The 25,027-nt window shown below is 32.2% G+C and overlaps 4 protein-coding genes and 1 long non-coding RNA gene across 12 annotated transcripts; 1 reads left to right on the forward strand and 4 right to left on the reverse strand.

Moving 5' to 3' along the window:
• Positions 1 to 1,282: 1,282 nt before the first annotated feature.
• Positions 1,283 to 6,290, reverse strand: LOC122629666 (RNA-binding protein spenito). Its single transcript, XM_043813362.1, has 2 exons — positions 5,786 to 6,290; positions 1,283 to 5,354 (listed from the first exon to the last, which is right to left on the reverse strand). The coding sequence occupies exons 1-2, from the start codon at positions 5,908 to 5,910 to the stop codon at positions 3,167 to 3,169; spliced, it is 2,313 nt and encodes a 770-aa protein (XP_043669297.1). The 5' UTR covers positions 5,911 to 6,290; the 3' UTR covers positions 1,283 to 3,166.
• Positions 6,291 to 6,559: 269 nt separating this feature from the next.
• LOC122629669 (zinc finger protein OZF-like) lies at positions 6,560 to 8,707 on the forward strand. 2 transcript variants are annotated; one of them, XM_043813367.1, is made up of 3 exons: positions 6,560 to 7,158; positions 7,228 to 7,419; positions 7,480 to 8,707. In XM_043813367.1, the coding sequence occupies exons 1-3, from the start codon at positions 7,048 to 7,050 to the stop codon at positions 8,455 to 8,457; spliced, it is 1,281 nt and encodes a 426-aa protein (XP_043669302.1). In that variant the 5' UTR covers positions 6,560 to 7,047; the 3' UTR covers positions 8,458 to 8,707. The 2 variants fall into 2 exon arrangements, with proteins under 2 accessions (XP_043669302.1, XP_043669303.1); XM_043813368.1 differs by having other exon boundaries at positions 6,561 to 7,158; positions 7,249 to 7,419.
• On the reverse strand, positions 8,080 to 12,983 carry LOC122629668 (protein scabrous). Of its 2 annotated transcripts, XM_043813366.1 has the most exons (4): positions 12,393 to 12,983; positions 11,898 to 12,108; positions 11,020 to 11,359; positions 8,080 to 10,305 (listed from the first exon to the last, which is right to left on the reverse strand). In XM_043813366.1, exons 2-4 carry the CDS (start codon positions 12,098 to 12,100, stop codon positions 8,986 to 8,988), a joined length of 1,863 nt encoding a protein of 620 aa, XP_043669301.1. In that variant the 5' UTR covers positions 12,101 to 12,108; positions 12,393 to 12,983; the 3' UTR covers positions 8,080 to 8,985. The 2 variants fall into 2 exon arrangements, with proteins under 2 accessions (XP_043669301.1, XP_043669300.1); XM_043813365.1 differs by having other exon boundaries at positions 11,898 to 12,983.
• A 105-nt stretch (positions 12,984 to 13,088) lies between these two features.
• On the reverse strand, positions 13,089 to 13,821 carry LOC122629671. The gene is made up of 2 exons (XR_006327324.1): positions 13,489 to 13,821; positions 13,089 to 13,313 (listed from the first exon to the last, which is right to left on the reverse strand). It is a non-coding gene; the product is annotated as an uncharacterized LOC122629671 (long non-coding RNA).
• A 1,705-nt stretch (positions 13,822 to 15,526) lies between these two features.
• LOC122629235 (inositol polyphosphate-4-phosphatase type I A-like) lies at positions 15,527 to 25,018 on the reverse strand. 6 transcript variants are annotated; one of them, XM_043812407.1, is made up of 18 exons: positions 24,900 to 25,018; positions 24,562 to 24,673; positions 23,977 to 24,156; positions 22,397 to 22,489; positions 21,300 to 21,455; positions 21,014 to 21,214; positions 20,789 to 20,943; positions 20,400 to 20,714; positions 20,116 to 20,231; positions 19,938 to 20,024; positions 19,713 to 19,873; positions 19,444 to 19,627; positions 18,064 to 19,367; positions 17,496 to 17,800; positions 17,198 to 17,415; positions 16,795 to 17,117; positions 16,445 to 16,712; positions 15,527 to 16,372 (listed from the first exon to the last, which is right to left on the reverse strand). In XM_043812407.1, exons 3-18 carry the CDS (start codon positions 24,092 to 24,094, stop codon positions 16,240 to 16,242), a joined length of 4,137 nt encoding a protein of 1,378 aa, XP_043668342.1. In that variant the 5' UTR covers positions 24,095 to 24,156; positions 24,562 to 24,673; positions 24,900 to 25,018; the 3' UTR covers positions 15,527 to 16,239. The 6 variants fall into 6 exon arrangements, with proteins under 6 accessions (XP_043668342.1, XP_043668341.1, XP_043668345.1 ...); XM_043812406.1 differs by having other exon boundaries at positions 24,774 to 24,912; XM_043812410.1 differs by lacking the exon at positions 24,900 to 25,018 and having other exon boundaries at positions 20,610 to 20,714; positions 24,562 to 24,893.
• Between the last annotated feature and the right edge of the window lie 9 nt (positions 25,019 to 25,027).

Here is a 25,027-nt window from a genome sequence, read left to right on the forward strand (position 1 = left end):
ATCGACTTGTATGCATTTTTTTTGTATCAATATCATGTAATAATATATAAATGTTATGTAATATTTACAAAACTACTTACAATATTATTCTTTTAACTTAGTCAAATAATACTTACATGAATAGAGGTTATTTCGATCATCTGCAGTTATTAATGTAAAATGCACATTGAAGAATACTCGTGTTCTTAATTTCATTCTAGATGCTAAGATATTTCATTAAAATATACAAAACTGATAATCAATATTGTCAAATATCTCAAAAACTGAATTTATATTCGATCTATTAGAAAATAATGTCATTAAACCAGTGTCGTTTCGTAGTTTAAATTTTTTAAGGTCGTATATCCAATTGTATGTAATATTTATTATGGATTGCAAAAATTAATTTCTTTATTCTAAAGTGCTATTTTTAATGTAAGGAATATCAAGGAAATAATATGCTTTATGATTTTGCTACAGTTGGGGAATGTGCAAGTGTGATTTATATTCTTTCTTTTTTTTTTTTTTTTTTTTTTGCAAAAGATAGAAGCTTTTTAACCAAACCTTTTTTTGTGTCTTCAGTATTTCCTCTCAAGGTCCATTTTCCAGTTTTGTTCCCAGGGATATGGAACTACACAATTGAGTACACAATATTGGACTAAATACATTGCAGATATCACAGCTAACTATATTCTTTCATAGTATTGAGAACTTTGTAAACCAGAATGAGATGGACTCATAACCCAGTTATATGTCTGCTTGTTTTTGTTTGTAAATATCACGTGTCACAGAAAACACAAATCACAAATTGTTACTTTTATTACTGATAATGAAAACTATAAGGAAAATGATTATTTTCTTCATCCCTAAAAGAGAAATAATTTACAAAAGCCACAAGCACTAAAAATTTGCAATCTATTATGCTTTTTGATATTTTTGATATCGTCATTTAGCAAAGAACAAATCACAACACCATATTCACTATGAACTTCACTTTTAGAAAAGAAAAGAAAAAAATTAATATTGCATAAAAAACTTTTCAAAAAATAAAATGCATTCCAACTTAATATTTAACACACGAGCATGCATTTTCATTTGAAAGATTGTATAATGTCTTCTCAATATTTATCTCAATTAAATGTTCCATTTAGTTTTCTAACAAAAATTAACCTGTTCTAAAAATTTATCTACTTGAATAAATCTGGATAAAAACTTGATTTAAAATATGTAACACTGTTTATGACATTGTACGAAGATTTGACTTTGGTATATGGATAACGGTATCAAGAAAAGCAACACATACTTTTATTTTTGTCTGCATAAATGTCATCTATTTTTGTTCGATCACCAGGTGTACTTAACCACTGCACCTTCAATCGTATTTGAGTATGGTTCAGATGATACATTGTTTCTGAAATATTTATTATTTTTCAGAAACATTTATTTACATCTTTCCTACTCAAAGACGAAACACAAACACTTTTTTTTTTACATCACTGTACACATTTTCAAAGCTTTTTTATTATTTTTTTTTTTTTTAACTACCACCAAACACTGTCCTTTAGATAATACGTCCTCACTTAACATGAACTTTTGTAATCAATTCGGTGATACACAGATGTTATCAACTTTTTACGCAGAGTAAGTATATTCTGTCTCTTCCTCACTATCTTCACTCTCAGACACTCTCTAAACTTTTAAAACTCATGAAACTATGCACAAAATATTTACTGCACAATCACTTAAGTGGTATAGCACTCAAAAGAATCTACAGATATAAATCAAAAATCAAGTTCATGGAAATGTGAGTTAAACCATAATACTATGAATCGACAGTCCTTATCTAACATATTTTTTCAAACCAGGCCTTTCACATTCTTCAATATGAATACATAATTTATGCACTGTTATTCAAAGGCTTTTTTATTAGCCAAAGAGAGATATAAAAGTTCTCTTTCGAATTTATTAATGAAGCTGTTAAAATGCAGCAACATATGTCCAGTAGTTATTTATCATTTTTTATCACATATGTGACCCTTATATCAAAATGCTTTTTTTGAGTCATTATCACTGCAACATGAATAATCTGTCAAACAAAATACGATACTTAATATATCATTAGGCTCAGAGAGAAGTTACATTTCTTCTGTTATAATAAGGATAAGATATCTGCATTCTATTGTCTCAACCAATGACATTAAAGTCAATTCCTGTTGATATAAACACATCTAATAAGACTTTATATAAATATGGAAGTCACAATGTTTTTTGATAGTATTAAAAAAAATGATAATAAAATTATATACTATAAATGTGAAAGATCTGTGTACAGTAACATCATCATCGTTAAACATACAGATATATGTGTATAATACAGATAAATTCTTATACTATTTATGTAGTTAAACATTTACCTCTGATTATAAGGGTAATAATATTGTTTTATGTCAAGACTCTTATAGTAAAGGTACCTTATTGAAAATGATGTATATCATTTTTGCGATTACTTTAGAATTCCTCAGTTCAAGTAAACATTACAAAGTAGATGTCACAAATGTTTTTTGATACAATATAAGTATTATTTTTATTATTTTTGATGAATTTACTTTGATTTTTTCTGTAAGATGCATAATAATATACTATTATTAGAATATTGGAATAGAAACATATATTATATTAGAAAATAATATTTAGAATCCATTAAAATTTTTTTGAACTCACGTTTTAATATATTTTTGTTATTTAGTTAATTAGTGAATCTATATTATTATAAACTTGAGTATTTAGACGGATTCAAGTATGTCTGTTTTAAATATTATCTACATCTGAGAAATAAAATTAATAACATTCAAATGATATTTACTGTGTAAGAAAAAATTATCTATGTTCCAACATTTATCTTATTTTATAAATCTTGATTCAAATAATGTTATTTAAAAAAATTATACTGGCATATTACATTTTAAAATGATTCTATTAAATACCTCAAAAATATTTAAATCAAATCTATGATAATAATACTTATATAGATCAAAAAGCATCAATCATTACTACAACTTCTGTACATCATCCTATACCACCTTACCAATTGAATCAAAATAATACTTTCCATAGAAAGTATTAAAACAATGAATTAATTTTGTTATTTATGGATAAAGCAACTGTTTTCCTGTCACTTGTTTAAAATTTAGGCACTGCCACCCTTAACAACAACAATTACCAAATGATCCTCTTTTAAACCTTCTTCGCTTAAACTAGGACATGTACGCTTCAGGAGCTCTGTAGAGAAAGCACACGGTGGAAATGCATAGAGTACTCCAGTTCCTTCTGTATCTTTATTTAAAAGCGATATAACACCTGCTGCTTCTTTTTGCTTTAAATAAGAAACCAAATTACGAAGCGGTCGTGTTTGAACATTAGCATCATCATTTGTAACAGCTCCACTTGATCCAGCAAGACCAAGAAATATAGCATGCGAACTAGAAGTTTGTATTCTTTTAGATACATCATCCAACTTTGGTTGATCAAGACGAAGACGCTGTGTTATTCGTAGCATATGTTTACCCTCTTCATCTTTCATAAGAGCATCTATTATTTCTGTATCTCCATCTGTAAGATGAAACTTAGCTGGAAATAGTGAATTTTTTAATATTAATGCACCTTGCCAAACTGCAATGGATTTCCGTGCTACTTCGGGTAAAGTACGGGATGTGGAAAGCATTCCTGTACGAGTATTCTCAGAATCAGAATCTGAATCCATTTGTCTTCTACGTGGTGATCTAGATCTGGACCGATCTACACCCGGTTCTCGCGATAACGATCTCCTTAAGCTACGAGGAGTTTCATATTCCATTTCTGGTGGTGGTCTACGACTTGACCAATCAGCTTCATCGCGAAGATAACCTTCGGGACAAGTACCGCGATAACCACCTCTTCCACCACCTCTTCTTTCATGCCATGGTGCACTTCCTCGTCCCCGAAACCCTCTTGGTCCATAACCAAATTCATTTTCAGGACCATAAGGATCATACGGTGATTCATAATCTACTAAGCGTGGTCTAAAGTCTGCATTGTCTTCAGGATATGATCTAGGTTTAAAACCAAAACCTGGTGTTACATCTGCGAAATCAACTCTTAATCTTCGGTCAGGACCACCAAGAGGAAAACCACGCATTTCCTTCACAGCAGCCTGTGCAGCATCGATAGAGTCATAAAGAATATATGCGTTACTATCACCTTTTATGTAATCAATTTTTTTAATTGCTCCAAATCTGTCAAACTCTCTTTCTAATTGAGGTACCGAAGTCCAAGGACCTAAACCACCAACCCATATTCGTGTAGTGGGAGTTGCTTTACCATATCCTATCTTGCATTGAAACTTTCCTATATACTGTCCAGAAAGTTCAACTTTGCATCTATGAGCCATATCTAATGTTTGGAATCGTACAAAAGCATATGCATTTCCCGTTCCTGGTGGTGGTCTTTTGATATCAATGTCATCAACAATACCATATTTACTAAAAATTCTACGTAATTCTTCCTCAGTTATATTGATTTCTAAGTTACCAGCAAAAAGAGTTCTGGTTGCAAGAGGGTCATCTTCCGGAGATACATGATGCAGATAATTTGGAAATTTATCTTTCTTATTTTCAACTCGTTCGAATCCATGAACAGGATGACGAAGCATCATATGTCTAGGTGGACCATAATGATGAGGGGGACCTGGATGAACATGAGGTGGTCCGTGATGAATAGGTGGCCTAACAAATTCATGATGAGGAGGTGGTATTGTTTCTCTTCTCATTTCACGATGAGGAGGCAAACCTACAGGAGGCCCATATACACGTTCATATCGATCTAATGGTCTATGCCTATCTGTTGGACCTGGAGATCTAGCATAATACCGTTCATAATCTGGTGGTGAAACAGATCTTTGTCTACGATATGTATCAGGTCTTTCATAGACTGGTTCTACCAAAGCTACTTTATCATACATTATAATTCGTGGTTTAGCATGTTTCGCATCACGTGCATCTTCTGAGCTCCTGAAGCACACATAAGCAACGCGTTCATCTAATTCATGAGAAATTCTTATAGAAAAGTCACCAAACTTTTTGTATTCTCTATACAAAGTATCTTTAATTACTTCATCACTGGCTTTTGGATGAATGGAACTGACACAAAGAACTTTATAACTGTATGGCCGTTCTGGTGGCAAATCACGAGGTGCGCGCAAATAATCATCGCGATGTGAACTTGACTCTACATAACGCGCATGAGATGACGCTCTTGCTGACGGACTAGGACTTCTAGCACCTCTGCTACGTCGTCGAATACGTTCTGGTGTTATCCGTTCATCACTTGAATCATCATATCTATAAATTGATAAGAATATAATATTAACTATTAAAAAAAAAAAAATAAAAGTATGACAATGATATGTGATTTGCATTGACCTAAAAACAGTAATATTTAATAAAATAAATAGTATTATTATATATAAAAAATAATATCACAATATGCAAAAAATACTTCGCCATATTAATTTTATATATATACATATATACACATACGTATACATATATATACACATATACATATAGTTAATATAAATGTATACAATAAATCTTAGTTTATCATAATTTAATACGCAAATATAAATTAATAGATAATAAATATTAAATTAATTAAATGATAATGGAGATATTGTTCGAAGAAATAATGTTTATAATGTCAGAATACAAGAAAGACTTAACGAGTAGTTTATACTTATTTGAAAAATATAGAAAGAAGAACTAATGCTTACCGTCCCATGGAAGATCGACTTCGTTTCACCCGAGGAGGCGGAGTATCACGACTCGAACTTCTTTTCATGTTGTTGCGGATCTTAACCGTAATTTTATGTCGGTCGTCTCGCGGAATCCCAATCATCAACGCAGTTTAATGTATCGTAGTGAAATAAAGAAGAAGAAATAATATCTTCGCACAATCTTGCGAATAGAGAAAATGTTTAGATATCAGCGTTCAGTATTTTTTTTCGTCAGAATGTCTACCTTCCTCTCGAAAGGACACACAAAATGGCGTTTTAGTACTGTCTTCAATTTCTACGTACTTCCGTTTGCAATATGATTTCAATAGAATTTTTAATTTATTAATTTAACATGATTATTATATCAAGATAACGAATATTAAGAAATAATTTATGATAAGAAAATGTAGTTAAATGAAATTCAACGTATACGAAAGTAAGAAAATCCATATGGTTGTTCCAAGCAGTTGCAAATACGACGTATCATGCAGCACAAAGAACTATCATTGGTCGACGTATAATAGCTTCTTTTCATTTTATCGACATGTTTGCCAATCCAAGTAAATTTTTTTTTAACGATTCGATTATCACTCAAAAACGAACACACATCTTTCTTCGATCATTATTTACGAATTTAAAAAGTATTACTTTTTATTTACGTATTCATAGAAATATATCTGAAATTAGAAAATATACTATAGTACGTCGTTTGATCAATAAACAGCGCTAGTGTCGCCAACGTTTGTATTTGGAATTGAATTTCTATGTTGAATGCTATATCATTGTCGGAAAGTAATTTTATTGTCTACTTGTGGCTTGTTTGTACAATTGACGGCTTGTGCGTACATTTGTTTGTATTTTAATAAATAAGTATTTCGTTTTAAAATAGATTATTTTAAGTGGCATTTGCAATTTGGTTAAAATATTTCAGTGAAATGTGTGTGGTTTGTGTTTGTTTTCTTTTCTTTTCTTTTTTTCTTAAATAAAATATCTATTTAATCGCGCATTACACGTATATATGTTGAGTAATCCAACAATAAAATTCCTTAACCTTCTTTCCCAAAGATTTGAAAATTGAATGCGTGCTTCTCACACAGTCCTTTATTTGAATGCAATCCAATAATTATAATTATTTTTTATACAGAAATATTCTTGTTTTATTGTCGATACAATACTTATGTTAATAAGCGTTAAAAATTTTTACAATATAAAATTGACTAAAAATATTTCTAATAAATAAGAATTGTCATAAGAGAAAAATGGAGAATGTCTGTAGGTTATGTCTTCGAAAGGAAGAAAGTATGTTGTCTATATTTTCTTTTGGCAACGAAAAACTACGTTCACAAATTATAAATTGCTGTTCTATAGAGGTGAATATTTTATATGAATATTAAATTGTATGTATTTCGTATTACAATTTCGTATTAAATGTATATTAGCACAACCGTTACACGTTTCAGATATCAGAAAACGATATATTACCTAAATTAATATGTATAGAGTGTATTAAAAAATTAGAAGGTTTTAACGCATTTAAAAAAGAATGTAAAAGATCTGATTATGTATTACGCGAACATTATAAAATGGAATTTAACATTGGGTTTAATTTAAATAATATTAAATTATATCAGGTATGTAACAAAGCTATTTTTGTTGTGTTGGTGTACATACTAGTAGATATATGATTTTAGGACGTTTATGTACAAACGGACATGATAAGTGCACCATTACAAATGGAAAAACCATCTTTGTCCATGCAAGCTAAGGAAATAGAAAAACAAAATAATTTCAATATGTATTTTAATATTAACGATAATCATAATCAAGATGACAATACGATAATTAGCTCTAAGTACTTAGATCATGTAATTACAAATACTTCAGATAGTCAGAATTCTTTTGAAACTAATGATAAGCCACAACTTCAATACAAGTGGACAAGTATGAAAGCCTTGGAAACCGTTGGTATAAGAAAGAGCAATCGTTTAAAAAATAAGCAGATTTCTGCGTGTAATTTTTGTCAAAAAGAATGTACATCTAGAAAAGCATTACGCGAACATAGTAAACATCATGAAAAAAATCCCAAGCAAAAATGCAGTAGAATATTTAAATGTGAGATATGTAAAATGCCATTTAATAGAAAATTCAAACTCAATTTGCACTTGAGAATACATGGTAAAATATTACCTATAAAAAATAAAAAACAATATTTATGCGATGTTTGTAGTAAAACTCTTACATCTAAATCTGGATTACAAAGGCATCTCAAAATTCACAATGATTCCAGGCCATTTGCTTGTCAATTTTGCAGTAAAACTTTTATTATACTCAGTTACAAAAAGAGACACGAAAAAACACATAGTGGCAATAAAGATTTTGTATGCCATATCTGCAGTGCAGCATATGCATCTCCTAACGGATTCAAATATCATTTAAAACTTCATACGGGGGAAGCTAATTATTCTTGTGAGGTATGTGGTAAATCTTTCCGAAGGAAAAGACACTTAAAGGAACATATTTTTACTCATACCGGAGAGAAACCATTTGTTTGTAAAATATGTGGGTCGGCTTATGCTAATTCTGGTACTCTTTTTGTACATGAGAAAAAATGCAAATCTAGACTTGATTGCGGTAATACTCTTTCTCTGAAGAAGGAAGAACTCAAATGAAACTTGGAAAAGTTTTAAATATTACATAATTTCCTAAGTACCTGAATCCTACAGTTAATATGTGTCTTTCAAGGTTGTTTTTTTGTAACCTATCAAACATCTAAAATGTGTGTAATTTATTTAAATTAAAAATACTTATATATATATATATATATACACATTTATATATATTACATATATGTATATTTACTTTCACTCTGATCCTGTTTGTAATTTTGTATTACGTTCAAATATATCGTCTGGAATCGCACGCATTCAGCTATACAATAAATTTATTTACAATGGACTTAATACAATTCTTTGGTATTATAATCGCGAAGAATTGAATGTGTTGCAAATAACGTAAAATAAATAAATATTTTAAGTCTTTGCAAGCACGTAAAAACGATATTAACGTTGTCGCTCATTGAACTCCGAGATTCAATTTTATGGACAAAAAATAAACCAAATAAAAGAAAGACGGCTAATATTACGATGTTGACCCTTAATAGTAAAATCGATTAAAGGTAGAAAACGAAGCGAAGAAAATTATCGGCAGTTTTGTTTTCTTTGTATCGCCATTTCTGAGGAAGCGATAGCCATCCACTCGTTCGTGTTAGACTTAAACCAAGTAAGCCCTAATGAGTATTTACCATTTAAATTAGCATGTTGACAATGGCTGAACCACCAGCCACCGTGATAATTAGCCGCGCAATCGGTGGAACTAATATCCATGTCTCTGTCCTTAGCACTAAAGGCCATATTGTTCTGATAGGACAATGCGTCGGTTGCATTTCCGGAATAACCGGAAACACGGAGCTTATAACCGGATTCTTCGGAATCAACATTGAAGTATTCATATTCTGCGTGCCAATGCGTACCATATATATCCATCAGATCGATTTTCAACCTGCTACAATTGTCTCGAGTAAGTCTATGAAGTGCTTCATTGCCTATCCAAAATTCATTCACCGGTGAACCAAAACCTGCTGCATAATCGTTCCAGGTACGATCGAATTCGACCATACCGTCGATGCGTCTTGAGATAACGATCCATCCCTTATGACACGAGGCTAGCAACGGTGCACCTGGACCAGGTGCAAGGAGAGTAAGGCCATCTCTTTCGTCGCAATTACCTGGTAAGGCATCGACGATCAAGCGATACTGATCTTCCACCTGCTCGAGCTCGTGAGTTATGTTGCTTGCTTTTTCTATAGACGACGATAAGTCAAGACGATTAAGGGTATCGTTGAGTGCGTCGATAGACATTTGATGTCTATCGCTTCTTTCTTGAAGCTTAGAGGCACTCACGCTGAGCGCCTGTACGGCTCTTCGGAGATTCGACAATTCTTCTCTAGTCAACGATAATTCAGCTGCTTTTCTGGCGGCATTAATATCCAATCTTGCGATTTCTCTTTTAGTATCCGATCCATTACCATCGACCTTGTCCTCCAACGTCTGTACAGTTTCAAACAATTCAACCATCGTTTCGCTAAGCTTACTAGTCGAGGACAACTCTTTACTCATATTTTTCAAAAGTAGAGATAATTGTTCCTGCGCCATCTCCAAATTAGCAACACGACCATTCAAGTAATCCTGATTTTCATATACCACTCTCTTCTCTATCATACCACGTTTCCTCGAGACTAAAGAAATTTTATGTTCTAGATTCGTCAGACGTTCCTCTATACGATGTACCAAAGGTCTCGAATAACTATGCCTTTTCCTACTTTCGTGCAGCACTTCGTTTTTGATTTCATTGTCTTCGCGCAACTTGTCCTCGTGTCGATGAACGGAAAACCGATGGGATCTGTGCTCGCTCGGTGTGTCGCATTTCAATGATTTCAATTCGATCTGCACAGTGCCGATCTAAACAAACGAACAAAACAAAAACAAAAAGGAATAAATTAATCAGATAATTTAAAATTGGAAATATGTAAGTGGAAGATAAAGAGAAAGACGATGACTCGAGTGGTACTGTTTTAAAAAAGAGACGAGAATGATTATTGGAATGTCCAAAAAGAAAAAAGAGAAAAAAAAGGAAGGAATACGAAACATCTGCTTTTGTCGAAAGAGCGCAACGAACCACGACACATACTGGGCCTGTGCGTGGTACTTATGAACATTGGTGGGACGAAGAGGGCATCGCGAGTGAAGGGCCCGTAGAGAGGGAGGAGAGAGGGTCGATGCTGCCAAACGAATGGAACGCCGGAATGAAGGGGGCCGATATAGCGAGGAGCCAACGGCGGCAGCTGTCGGCCGGTAAAACGAGAAACAGAAATGGGGAGCCACCGGTTGCCGGCTGTACGAACGCGGCAGGTGCATCTCTTGCGTCTGTTTTTTTTTTTTTTTTTATTATTGTTTTTTTCTTGTTGTTTTTCCCTTTCTTTTTCTTCTTCGAATAACTACTAAACACGTTGATGCGTCAACGTGTCTCTTATGTTTACGTATACGATAAACGTCTTCGTGGATCGTATATTATTAATCGTATATGCATATAAATAGTATTCTTTTTTTTTTTTTTTTTTTTTTTTTTTTTTTTTTTTTTTTTTTTTTTTTTTTTTTTTTTTTTGATATTATTACCTGACTGGCGACATCGGCGCAGGTGCGGGATAGCTTGCTGGCACGTTCCTTCATAGCTGTGATGTCGATGCGAATTGTCCCCAGGGCAGCTTCGAACTTGGCGATACGACCGCCGAGATTACGAATGCCTCTTCCTACCTCGGCAACGTCACCCTTCAAAAGGGACAATTCGCTTCGCATCCTTGATCTTTCTGCTAATTCCTCACTGGCATTTCTTGTTCTTAGAACTTCAGCGACTTCGCTCTGTAACTCGGTTACTGCACTACCCAACCATCTCACCCTCAAACGCTCGTTTTTCGCCTCGTTGCCACTTCCGCCTCTTAGCTCGTTTACTTCTTTCCTGTAACGACCGTAACAATAGAAGATTGGATTGATTTTCCTTGGTATCAATTTGTTAGTTAAAGTTTCTTAAGTTATCTCCCTGTCTCTCTCTCTTTCTCTCGGTTTATCTCTATCTCTATCCCTAGTGAGTTGAACGCCTTGTGAATTCATCGAGCATGCATGTTTCATTAGATGACTTAGTTCGCAGACGAGTTAAAGATTAATGAGTATAAGAGGTCATTGCTATCTATAGAAACGTTTATTGGAAACGTTTATTGTTTTTTCTTTATTGTTAATTTTCTCTCACAACACATATATCGTATCGATTGATATGAATTTTCTTCTTTCCCTTTTTTTCTTTTATTACACACATACAGAAGCTTACACCGTATAAGAAAATAGAAAAATCAACGAGGTAGGTTGCTTGCTTGCTTGCCCGCGCGTTCTATCGATCGTACGAGAATTGAAAAGAGTTACGATCGGACGAAAAGAAAAGAAAAAGTAGGAGAACATAGAAAAAAAGTAAAAAAAAAAAAAAAAGGAAAGGTCTCTCTCACCTCAATAACTCGACTTCTTTTCTGAGTACAATCAATTCTGTATTTTTCTCTATGGCATGTTTCAAACTCTCTTCCAAGGCATTGTAATCCTCTTGACGATGATAAAGAAGCGCGTTAACTTGTTCTTGCAATAATTTCACTGTGTTCGCGAGATTCTCGTTATTTAAAGGGACTGTCGTAACACCGTTGGTCGTTTTTAACATAGCAATCGCTAATAAACACAGGGTCAACATTGCGTCGTTAATAATGTTTAATGCGATAACTTTATATATATATATATATATATAAAAATATATATATATAAATATATTGATATAAACGTTGAATGACCGAAATCACTAGTGTTCCTATAAATTATGTCATTGAGATGATTAGATTAAATGAAATATCTATGTGTATGTCATGGACCACGATATGGAACTCGTGATAACTAATAAAAAATAAGGAGTAAACACGTAGAATTCTGTCTGTATTCCTGGACTCTCCAAGACTTACTGGCGTCTCTTCGACGAGGTACGCGTGTATTATATCCGTTGGCTGGACAAAGGCATCAGGGGGATACCAATGTGGAGCAGGTGTTCGCCAACACCAGGCGTCCCAGGTATACATCGTTGTGTCTCTCGCCTCTTACTCTCGCGCGTGTACACCCTCTCCTTCTTCTCTTCTTCTCTACCACCACCACTACTACCACCAGCATCACCACCACCACCACCACCACCATTACCACCACTACTATCACCATCTCCTCTTCCTCTTCCTCTTCCTCTTCTCCATGCTTCGTTTCATTCTGCCCCTGCTCTCTAAGAACGCCTGCCTGCTTTACCCTCGAACGTGCCATACGATTTGCCCTTCCGTACTCGAATAACACATTATTGAAGTTAACCGTACAAATCGTCCTACCTATATACACATACATCTTTTCTTTTCTCTTTCTTAATATTATTACACAAAATCGTTAGACAATTTGGTTTTTCTTCGATTCTCTCGTTCGAATTCTATTCTACGATTTTTATTTTGTGTATAAAGAAGAGTTTTGAATGTACAAATTTTATTATATACATATTATGTTTCTTTCTTTCTTTCTTTTTTCTTGTTTGTTTTCATTTATTTATTTGTTTATTTATTTATTTATTTATGTTTGTTTTTTAGGAATTCTTTTTAGATTCCTCATAATATTTTTGAAGGAAATTACTATTTTATTTTTTTCTTTCTCTTTTTTTTTCGTTCTTCTTTTTCTTCTTTTTATTTTTATCTCGCAGGCTCCTCCACGCGCACGCCACGCGACATCGATGGCCTCCGGTTCGCTCGTGCGAAAGATGTAAGAGAGGAAGGGAAGAATACTCAAAGAATGGAAGCAACTTCATTATACTCGCAATCTTTTGTGCCGCAGGTAAAACACACGAAGATATTTTTGAACTATAAGAAAAAATAATATTATAATGACCGAGTTAGATAAAAAAGAAAATCTAAAATCTCAGCTTTGATTTAACGTTTAAATAATAAATAAATATATCCAGTGTATACAATTTTATATTTAACGAAATATATCTATGAAACAAGAAGACAAATCGTTCGTTAAATTAATACCTACAGCAGACAGCTCTCGTAAAAAGGTGATGCGATGTATATAATTTCTTATAAACTTGGAAGGTTTCATTGATATAATCGTTACAAAACCAATTGCACGTTCTTCTTTTACGTGTTTGAACAATTGGTAATACGATATCAAATTTAAACGTAGAACGTAGGTAGTAAGAGAGAAGGGTGTATAACCGAAGGCACGCGCTTCAAGGGTTCGATGAAAGAAAATGAGAAGAGAAAAGGACGGTGCGCGCTTGTGTTTATAACCACCAACTCGGTCGGTCCATAATATATGTGTATGTACATATATAGATATATATACACACTGATTTAAGTTGTATATATATATATATATAGATGAACGGCATACCCGATATGCTAACACGAATCCTTCTGCCACGCGCCGCGTGCTTGCTCAACCGTAGGAGATCCCTACTCCATATGCCCCTATAACCCAATGGCACACGACAGACTGCAAATGCATCTCTCACAGGCATCTTTATGGACATCGATGCCCTTATAAAAGGCGTTTCGCATACAGGGCAGGTTCGCTATACAGATCAACATCTTTCTCGATTGTCAGCTGGTAAGCGAGTTTTCAGTGAAACGTTTCTTTCTTTTTTTCCTTTATTCTACCTTATTATTTTTTTTTCTACCTGCTCAAAATAGTTGACATTTTTCACATTTTTCCTTGAAAAAAAAAAGCAATATCCCCGTTCGATTGATTATATATCGAAATTATAATCTCTTTTAATTTAGTCATTCCTTAAAGACATTTTATTATATTTGTTTTACAATTTTGCTACACATTGTTGTCGGTAATTTTCGTTTGTTTGTATTTTCTTTGGTGGAGAGAAGGGAAGGGGGAGACACGTTCCAGGAAGGGAGGAATGTTTTCATTTTGTTTTCTTTCTTTTTATATATATATATATATATATATATATATATATATATATTGTTCTCCTTCCTTTTTCTTCTTTTTTCTTCTTCTTCTTTACATATAATTTTTTTCTTAGTGCGAATTTGAAATGCGCGTATCGCAATATACTTCGTCCTTCTAAATTTCTATCACGAATTTAACAACGTATACATATATATTACTGCGCTTTCGAATTTACTTGAGCTCTTGCGTGGGAAAATGTTTTCTTACAAAAATTCATATATTGACTAATAACAATATACATATATTTAAAAACAATTCACGTTCCACGTTCGGTCTTTTCATTTTCTTTTTCTTAACGTTAATATCAATGTATGTATGTATGTATGTATGTATGTATGTATGTATGTATGTATGTATGTATGTATGTATGTATGTATGTATGTATATACGTATATATGTATCTACGAGTGAAACGTAATGTTCGATACAATTTTTATTAATTGCGATACAATTTTTGTTTATACGCGCTCGATAATTTTTTTCTTTCCTTTCTTTCCTTTCTGTTTTTCTTTTTTTTTTTTTTTTATTAACAAGTCTAAATACAGAAAATTATTATTATTCGTGACGACTATCGGCCTATACGATCTTAAAGAACACGAATCATCTCGGCGAGTAAACGACATGTATTTAAATAATTAGGTTTTGGATTAAATTTTCTATTACTTTGTTGAGACACTTTGCATGCGTATATAAATGGTTAGACACAGATTATTCCAATGAGATGATTCCTGAGATAACTCGCTTCATCGATTATTTTATTTTATATTAATATATTTTCTTTTTTTCTTTCTTTTTTTTTTTTTTTCTAAAAATTAACAGACCAACTTCGTTGAAAGAAACAATGAAGCATTTACGAGCGATATAAAATAATGTTATTACAACTTAGTTATAATCAATTAATTATAAATTAATTATAATTCTTCTAGTTTCCTAAACGTAATATGTAAAATGTCTTATTAATTTACGAATTATTTTTACTTGAAATCATTTCAACAAAAAACAATAATTTTTTGCACACATTCGAAGTTATTTTTTTCATGCACACTCGTACGAATGTGTTGCCTATTGTCAGGGGCAATATACTGTATATACGTACTATGTTGTGAACATATTTGCTATTTGTTTTCTTTTTTTTTTTTTTTCATACTATATCACGCGTATGAGAGTATTATAATAACGAAGGTTTCGTTTTACATTCCTTAATGACTTTTTAACTAAAGAAAAAAATATACAAATATACAATTAACGTAATGATAAATATGAATCATCTGCAATATATATCACGACGTTATTATTCGACAGTTGATGTGTAAAAGGAAGCACTCAGATTGCCTAACGAACAAAATTGTTCTTAACAACGTTGTGGCAAATTTCTTAATTTTCCTTTAAATATTTCAAAATCTTATGAATTTGTGCTCGTCGAAAAATTATGTACACCGTGCAATAAATATGTTTCCTTACGAATGATTATTAATCTTAATGTTCGCAAAACTCGATGCACCGATCTTCGCACTATAGTTGAGAGAAAGAAAAAAACAAAAAAATGGCACTAAAGAATGATCGATCATTCCTTTTATATATGTTAACAGCTAATCACGGCTAAACTGTTCGTTGAATCTCCTTGTCTCTTAAAAATACAAACTTCATTTTTTCGTTCATTCTATATCTACAGACAGTGGAGTGTGTGATTAATCGTTAATCACGTCGCGTAACATAATTATACATTCATCGGCAAGTTGCGATCTTATAACAAAAAAGAAGAAAAAAAAAAAAAAAAAGAAAAAAAAACAAGGTGTATATGTCGTTGTAACACTTATCTTAAGTTTGTGCTGATCCATAGGTTCCAGTTGGTGGTCGATATAGTTTTGGGAAAGTTAAAATCTGTAGACTGTTGAACGCGTATTTTCGCACTCCGATGTTCTTCCATGTGTTCTCGCGTCGACATCCTTCGCTGGAATGAAATATAAAAAATATGGATTACGAGTGTAATGCACGGATTCGATAAATGACAAGTTTTATTTACCTTCGCATACAATCGAGTGCTCTTGTAAACTCATGCTCCGCTAAATGATACTCCGTCGATAGTATGTTTACCTGTTCTAAAGTGATCGACATGCCAGTCCTATCTTTGGCACTTTTGCAACTGGTAAATCTCAAGCCGCGCATACGTCGACATATTTGCGAAGACAATTGCAATATCTCGACATTTTTATTTACCTTAGCGTGAACAGCTGTCTTTAAATTTGACATCATGTCGGCCAATGTATGACTCAAGGCAGATTTCGTACCAACTGAAAAATATCAAATATTTGAATAATTTATTTATTAAGGAGTTCAAGGTCAATTGAAAACATAAACATTAGATATACTTACGGCGAGTAGATGCTGGTTCCGTAGGCAAATTGAGTTTTTTGAATCTCAAATAATATTCGTTCAGTCTATCGAAATTATCTATGTTACTTTTCTCTTGTGGTTTAATAGTACCAAGACTTTCAGCCAAGGACGCCATTTCGTTAATACCTATATTGAAGAATACAGGTGTCACGTTGAAGGATAAGGTCTGTCTGGAAGAAGGTACTAATGGCAATAAAGAATATATAGCATCTGGTACTGGAAGTATTACTGTCAAAGCGGTCCGAGAACCAACTACGCAAGGTAATGGAAGTTGAAAGGGCGTATAGCCCATATCTTCGATTCTATAGAAAAAAAATAGACGGTTTAAAAATCAAATAAGACAATTATTGTCCTGTATTAATGTTGAAATTATCATGTATACCTAGGCTGAATACCACGTCTAGACAAAGTAAACGTAACGGTATGCATATCTTCAACAGCAACCGCCATGTCTCCCCACATATCAATCTCATCGCCGTAATAACTGAGAAGTCCCTCGAAAGAAACTAGAGGCCCAAGTGTCGTCAAAATTAATAGAAACATTGGATCAGGCCTTTGACACCATAGCTTTGCCATGATACTAGATACTAACGATGTAAGCTGAAAATTATTTTTAATGAATATAATTTGGACGTTGGGAGATTTAGGAAGAGAATATTTTCGTCGATAAATAAATTTACTGCCTGACTGAAGCAAACGTCTCGTCTGTATCTGACGTTACAAGCACGTTGAGCCGTCTTGGCATCCTCTTGAACTCGGAATACCGAATGCGTGAGCCTTGCAGTTTTAAGAAGCCCATCCATAGCCTGGCGCAGCTTTTTCATACTTGGTCTAAGTTCACTCGTCCAGTCTACGATCGATGCAAAGTCTAGACCTTCGATAAACTTGTTCCTCTGTCCAGAATTACTTTTAATCACTCTTGTCATTGAGTCAACAGCTTGGCACACTTTATCGGAAGACGTATTACAATAAATATCAGTAGTCCCTAATAAAGTTACACATTGTACGTTGCTTAGAAAAACTTTTTTCCGACTAAGAAGGTCTTATAATACCAAGTTGCTCGCGTGCGCGCGTGATAATATTTTTAGAGATAACTAACTTTGATGTTTACATGATGACATTTATGAGGATATACATATGTGTGCATGTAGGAAGAGAAATAACTAAGTATTGAAAAATAACGATATACATGTAAAACGAATGTGAACGGGTTATACGACGCGTTCATATTAGCTTTAATTTCTTTACCTTCTTTGGCTTTGGAGAAAGCAGGCGTTGACTTATCCATTCCAGGACTTGCTTGCTGTCGAGAGATGGAGTTGTGTGAATTGTCCAGCAACTTACTTGATTCTTCGCTCTGCAACGCATTCTTAGGCTGAATTGTCACAACACTTGCATTGTTTCGATTGTTTGACAGACATCCCTTGAGACTCTGCGATCGTCCTAAACTATTTTTGTTACGTAAACGTACAGCTGGACTGCTGCATCTACCGCAAAGGAATTTGACTTTCGATACCAGGCACATCACACTCGCTTCAATGTTTAGCTGTGTGAGATCCCAGGGTTCCGGCTCGTCCGTCGGTTTATAATAATTTGCAGACGGAGAGTTACACATTTTTTTCATGTCCAAGAAACGTTTGCCTTTATCGGTATCCTTTTTGATGTCATATTTCTCTTCATCGTCGTCGTTATTATTGCTTACCTCGTGATTGCCATTTTCCGTGGCTTCCGTTTCCTTTATATCCTGATCATTTTCTACTTCCGGAAATATAACGAAGTCCTCTTTGTTTTCATCTTCTTGCGTAGTAGTAGTGGTAGTAGCAGTGGTACCAGTAGTAGTAGATGTAGTAGAAGCAGTAGTAGTGGACGTAGTACAAGTAGAAGTAGAAGTAGAGATAGTTGTAGTAGCAGTGGTAGAAGAAGCAGTAGTAACAGCAGCAGTATTAGTAGTAGTATTAGTAGTAGTAGTAGTAGTAGTAGTAGTAGTAGTAGTAGTAGTAGTAGTAGTAGTAGTAGTAGTAGTAGTATTTTCGGTGTTGTCGCAATTCATGTTATTTCTGAACGTCAAAGAAGCATAGTTATTTTTGGTATTTTCTTCGCACCAAGCATCTTGCATACACTCTGGAGTATCAGGAGTAACTAAATCATCAAAATCGGGACTCTTTAGATCGAAATTAAGTTGTTGCGTGATTCGTTTAAATGGAGACAAGGATTGATTAACTTTGAAGTCTAATAAAGAACTATCTTCATTCGTCTCTTCTTGAACCTTTGCTACCTTGTGCTCTTCTAGAAAAGTCAAAGCTTCTTCCACAAGGCCTGGATCCCAAAGACTAAGCAATATTCTTGTCTTTGTTATCATATCTTCACATATTGGTAACATACCACTGGTTTGCTTTCGCTTGGCAAGTTTCATCAGAGAACGCATTGCTTCTACGACATCTCTTCTTAATTGTTTGATAGCCTGAATGGCATCATGCGCCATAATTATTTTCGATGTTCCTTGATACAATTGATTCCCTCGTGTTGGGGATTCTTTAAGCGCTTGTACAAGTCTGAAAAAATTGTTTGTTTAATATTTCGTTTTCTTTAATATTTGTATCGCAAGGATTAAATTAATGGAAATAGTACCTTATCAGTCCACCGTTTTTACTCTTGTGAGAATGAGCAGTAAATGCGCCCACACTAACAAAATCGTAAAATCCACATTTATTCAATGTATCATTATGAACCCACATTCTTTGAAGGTGCAAATTTAAAGGTGCAAATTCCAAAGTTCGATCATTTCTACGAGATGATTGCTTGAAATAACTTCCTGTGAAATGAATGAAAATTAATTTATAAAAAAATATTCGATGTTACTACGTACGTCGTAAGTAGATACGATATATTTTAATTACCTTTAAAATCCGCTAAATTCTCCTTGGCTTGTGAATATAAATGTAACAGATGGAGATGACGGTCAAGTAATTCAACTTGTTTTGTATGCCATGGTTCTCTTAATTCACCCATACCAGCTACTTCTTGAAGTAATTCTTTCTCCTCTTGTATCCAAATTCCACTGTTATCATTCATATTATTATTGATAAAGAAATCATATGTAGCCAAAAAAAAGTAATACCTACAGTAAATGTTGTGGAAATTGGAAGCATAATTTGCTTTCTGCCATAATTTCATGCACGCATATGTCTCCACCCAGGCCTGAATGAAACCTATTTATTAAAGTTACAAACGTTAGCAAATATTTGTAAAAAGTATTTATTTGTAATTAAATTATAAACTTATAATATATATATCACATACCTATATGTCTGAATGAATGGATTGGCAAATAATAATTTCAATTGTCCTTGATGTGGAAGCTTTATTTTAGTTCCTAATCTTGGAGGTAACGATTGCGACCGTCTATGTGATAAAATCTGTAATTCCAACATAAATGAATTTAATTATCATTTCTTTTCAAATTATATAGATAAATACGAGTAGAATTAGTAGTTTCTTAGTGTTAAAATTAAAAAAAAACCACTACCTAATATATTACTAAATACTGTTTGTAAAAATTATTTGTAGACACTTGTCCAAGCTACCTGCTGACTGTTTGTACTTGGAATATTTCTAGAAGGTGTACTTTCTGTACTATTTCCTTTATCTTCAGCTTCCAGATTCCATACATTAATTGTCAAAAACCCAACAGTAGTTGTTTTAGCGGATTTTAAGGGTATTCGCAATCTAGGTGTATCTTGGATTGCGTTGAAAGTTACTATTGAACTTCCTATCGGTGTTGCCGTTTGACTTACTCTTTCTCTGACATCATAGGCTGTTATTCGTACTTTGGTATCAGAGCTAAGACCATCGCTTGCTCTAAAGCTTACAGTTGTTAAGAATCCTGGGTTGCTACTTCTCTGTAAGAGAAGACATATAGTGAATAAGTTTGTTCTTGATATCTGGAATTTGATACCAAAATAAAAATCAATACCTCGACAACTTCCGTTCGTGCGTATTTGATCCATGTCTTTGAACGTTTCAATTGAACGTCTACTTCTAAAACAGGATTAGGAGGTCGACCGTGTCCATCGCACAGAAGATTATCGCATGCTAGCGATACCTCGCACATTGGTATTTCCGCAGGATCTAAAATAAAATAATTCTAATAAATAAATATTTTTATTTTTTCACTCTATCGATTAAGTTCAATTTCAACCTGTAAAAATCCCACGTTGTAACCTCAGCATGTGTATGTCAGTATCATGTTTGTGACCACTAAAAGCTTCTATGCGTTGTCTCAATGCTAGTAGTTGACTGCGCATACACTCATAGCTAGCTAACTGCAATGCTTGCAACCAGCTATCTCGCTCTTCAGCAGAATTAGCTCCCAATTGTTGGAACAAGCCACCGTCAAATACTGAAAGAAATGTTTACAATTTTTTCAATTTTTTTTTTTTTCATTTATGAATGTAATGGAATACTGAATTCATAAAAAATCTTACCTATGCTGAATCCATAGGGAATTTGATTTGTAGGTTGATCCAATCGGACGCAGCATTGTTCCAGAATAATTACACCAAGAGGCTCTGACCACTGTTCTCTTGATTTGAAATAAAATAGAAGATTTCCTCTTAACCTGCACCATCGTTCTAGACTTACTGTGGAACAAATAATAAAACATATATAGTTGTTTTTTTGTATATTAATATTATATGGTATTTTTTCTTTTCTTTTTTCTTTTTTTTTTTTTCAAGTAATTAAAACAATTATTCTTGTAAGAAAGCACTTTTTGATACTTAGTTTATATAGTTAGATTAAAAAAATGATATTTCATTGTCAATATGGTATAGACGAAATATATTTATTGTTCAAATATTGATTCATATTTATCGATGCACACCTCTAAGAGCTTTCTCATATGAACATTGTAAATTTGGTGTTATCAAAGATACAGAAATATTCTAACAATTATTGTAAATTTTTTTTTATATGAAGCATTTGCGTTAAAATATTAAGGTCTAATCTACCATTTTATGTGTGCAGAATAAATTATACCACTCTAATAATTACTATAGAGATATAAAAAATAACAGTGGGGTATAGATTATGTAATTGATATAAAATTTATATTAATGATTAATCCAATAATTGTTTAAATATAGGTGTAGCAGGAAAATAAAAAATAGAATCTTTAGCAAACAACTATATCACTCATGCTTTTACTAAATACATGCAAAGTCATGTTTCTTCTAATAAGCTTTATAAGCATGATTTAAATTTACAACATGCACTGATTGCTACAAGTGAAAAAATTCAGTTTTTATTAATCAAAAATTATTAATCATTTTTAAGCAAAATATATGAAGCTAATTACGTTACTCGGATACTTTGATCTAATATAACATTTCTAAATATATTTGAATAAACCAATAGAAAAACAAACAAATGTAAAAATTAGAATGATCAAATTATTGTGCAATTTTTTAAGATACCAATTGTAAGGTATCAATTGTTGACTACCTTGGGAACATTAGTTAGATGAGAGGTATGTTATGATAGATGATTGTGATACATAATGGTAAAATGCACTCGAATGTACCTTTACTCGTGCTGGCTGTAACGCAACTGAGGTCTCGTAGAGTCTTATGTGTTTTCCCTTTTTGTCTTTTGTTCTCAAGATTTTTACCTGTACCTGGAAATTGTATGGAGGTACTGGTAATCATTAATCAAAATCTAAGTACATACATATGTATCTGTGTGTATCATATGTGAAATGCATAACATAAATCTACTTTGTTGTAGGGATATGTAAGTGCTCAGGATAAATTTATAATATGAATTGAGATATTATTCTACTTTTAATATAAGTTGTAAAATTTAAATAGATAAAGTGTTAAAGTTTTGATGATTATTAATTTGAAATATTCACTTGCCTACATAAACCTAAATTAAGAAAATGAATAGACCTTTTTGTTAAACGTGAATTTTATGATGAGCTGTGTTATCATTTTTGTTAGTATAATACCATATGCAAGTAATTAATAACATCGCACTAATTCCTAGGAATTTTAAATATTTGTTTCAAATTAAATCTTTTACTTGCAAGGTAATTCAAAAGTATGTCAAAATATTTCTATACAATTGAAATTGAAAATATGTCAACAGCTGATCATTTGGAAATAGCAAATGTTAAACGCATAGAATTTTCTTAGCATTTATACTATTGAAGGAAATTCTCATTTTTCTGAACGAATGTCTTAAATCTTTATTTACTAGTACAGGATTTGTGCATCGAGTCTTCTCTTTTTTTTTTATGATGTAAAAAAGTAAGGAAATGATAAGTAGCTATTTTTTCTTTTTTAAAAATAAATTACTATTACTATTATTATTCACCAAGGTATTGCTTTATCAAATACTACTAATTTTTATATAAATTATAGTAGTAATGGAATAAATTATCTTCAGCAAATTATTTAGTACATGCATTTTTATATAAGGGAAAATAATATTTTATCAACATTTCTAAGAATTATAATATCTGAAATTGTGAAATACATTATTATATATCATGAGAATAATTACTCTAAAATATATATTTATCTGTCACACATTGCAAGCATATTTCTAAGCATATTTTGTTGGTTTTTTAAATCATTACATTACATCCATTCAAAAATTGACCAAGAACAAACTTGAAATTGCTATGAAATGATAACTTTACAACAAATAGTATGCGATATTGTTCATGCTTAGTAATAGTATATTGGTAAAAGAAAGGGGCAACAATTATAATGCGTAATATATAAATATCTATATATAGGATGTAAACTATAAATTTAATATTAATTTTTTATAAATTCATACACTGCGCTAATGATATACATTGAAGATTATTATCTATATAATAGGCTTATCATTATGATATCATAAGAATGATATGTTTATATATCGCTTAGATTTATTTGGTCTGATAAGACATATATACATATATACATATGTATATATATATATATATATGTATATATATATATATATATATATATATATATACATATATATATATAATTTAAATTTTGGAACAAATAAACATGCATATCTCTATATGCTAGAATATAGAGTTGCAGGACATTGCAATATGCATAACAATATTAAATATTTTTAAAATATAAGATAACTCACTCTCAGTTCTTCGAAAAAATCCTTCTTGACGTTCACGAACGTATAAAACACCTTCCTTTTCAAATTTTTGAGAAGGCTGAGTTGCCAAGGTTAATAATTCTTGTTTGTTGAACCTCATTTTAAATTATCTTTTCACACACATATTGTTATAGATCACCTAATTCACTTCCGTGTAATGTACTGAAATCCATACATATATATCTTTTCAAATCAATATCTTTAATTTCCTCAATAATCACCGTACGCCATTATGAGTGGCGCTTGATGTAACATTCCATTTTCGCTTATCATTTAATCAATTATTATTCGTTAATGGCGTACGATATTTAAATATATAACCTATTGATATATATATATATATATAATGTGTAGATAAGTTACACAATATATTAAATAAAAACATACAAGATGTTACAATGTTATTTCAATTTAATTAAGAATAAAGCTATAAAATAATATATATAAATAAATATAAGAAGATTAATGCTTATAAAAGTCGATGCGTTTAATCTAAGAAAAAATTGCATATCGATAAAGAAAAGAGGGGGTTAATTATTTAAACTTTTAACGAGAAGAAACATTTACCTGATCGATTGTGAAATTGACAATTTTTTTTGACGTCCTTCGTTCGATAGCAGAAACGAAGTGTGATAATGCAAGAACATGCAACATTTTCATTTTACACAGGATTCACTTTCTACCGATCCGATCACAGGAACATTTTATGAAACAGACGTAATAAGCGTTAAGTTTCATGATAATGTAATAAAATCTAATAAGAATAAATGAAAAATTACGATTTTTATCTTAACATGTTTGCAATAAGATTTAATTGTATCTATTAGTAAGCTCGAGTTACACATTTGAAAACTAAACATAAAAATCAGTGAAACGTCAAACCAATAGACACCATGTTCGTGTACCATTAACTATTTTTAGTCACGGAGGGTACTAACGTCAGTTGTATTATGCAGGGGGGCCACATTTACAGAACAAAGATAAAGATTTTTTTTTCAACTTATTAGAAAAAGAGAGAAAGAGAAAGAGAGAG

The sequence above is a fragment of the Vespula pensylvanica genome, chromosome 5 (assembly GCF_014466175.1).
Source record: "Vespula pensylvanica isolate Volc-1 chromosome 5, ASM1446617v1, whole genome shotgun sequence".
In the NCBI taxonomy this organism is placed as follows: Eukaryota; Metazoa; Arthropoda; class Insecta; order Hymenoptera; family Vespidae; genus Vespula; species Vespula pensylvanica.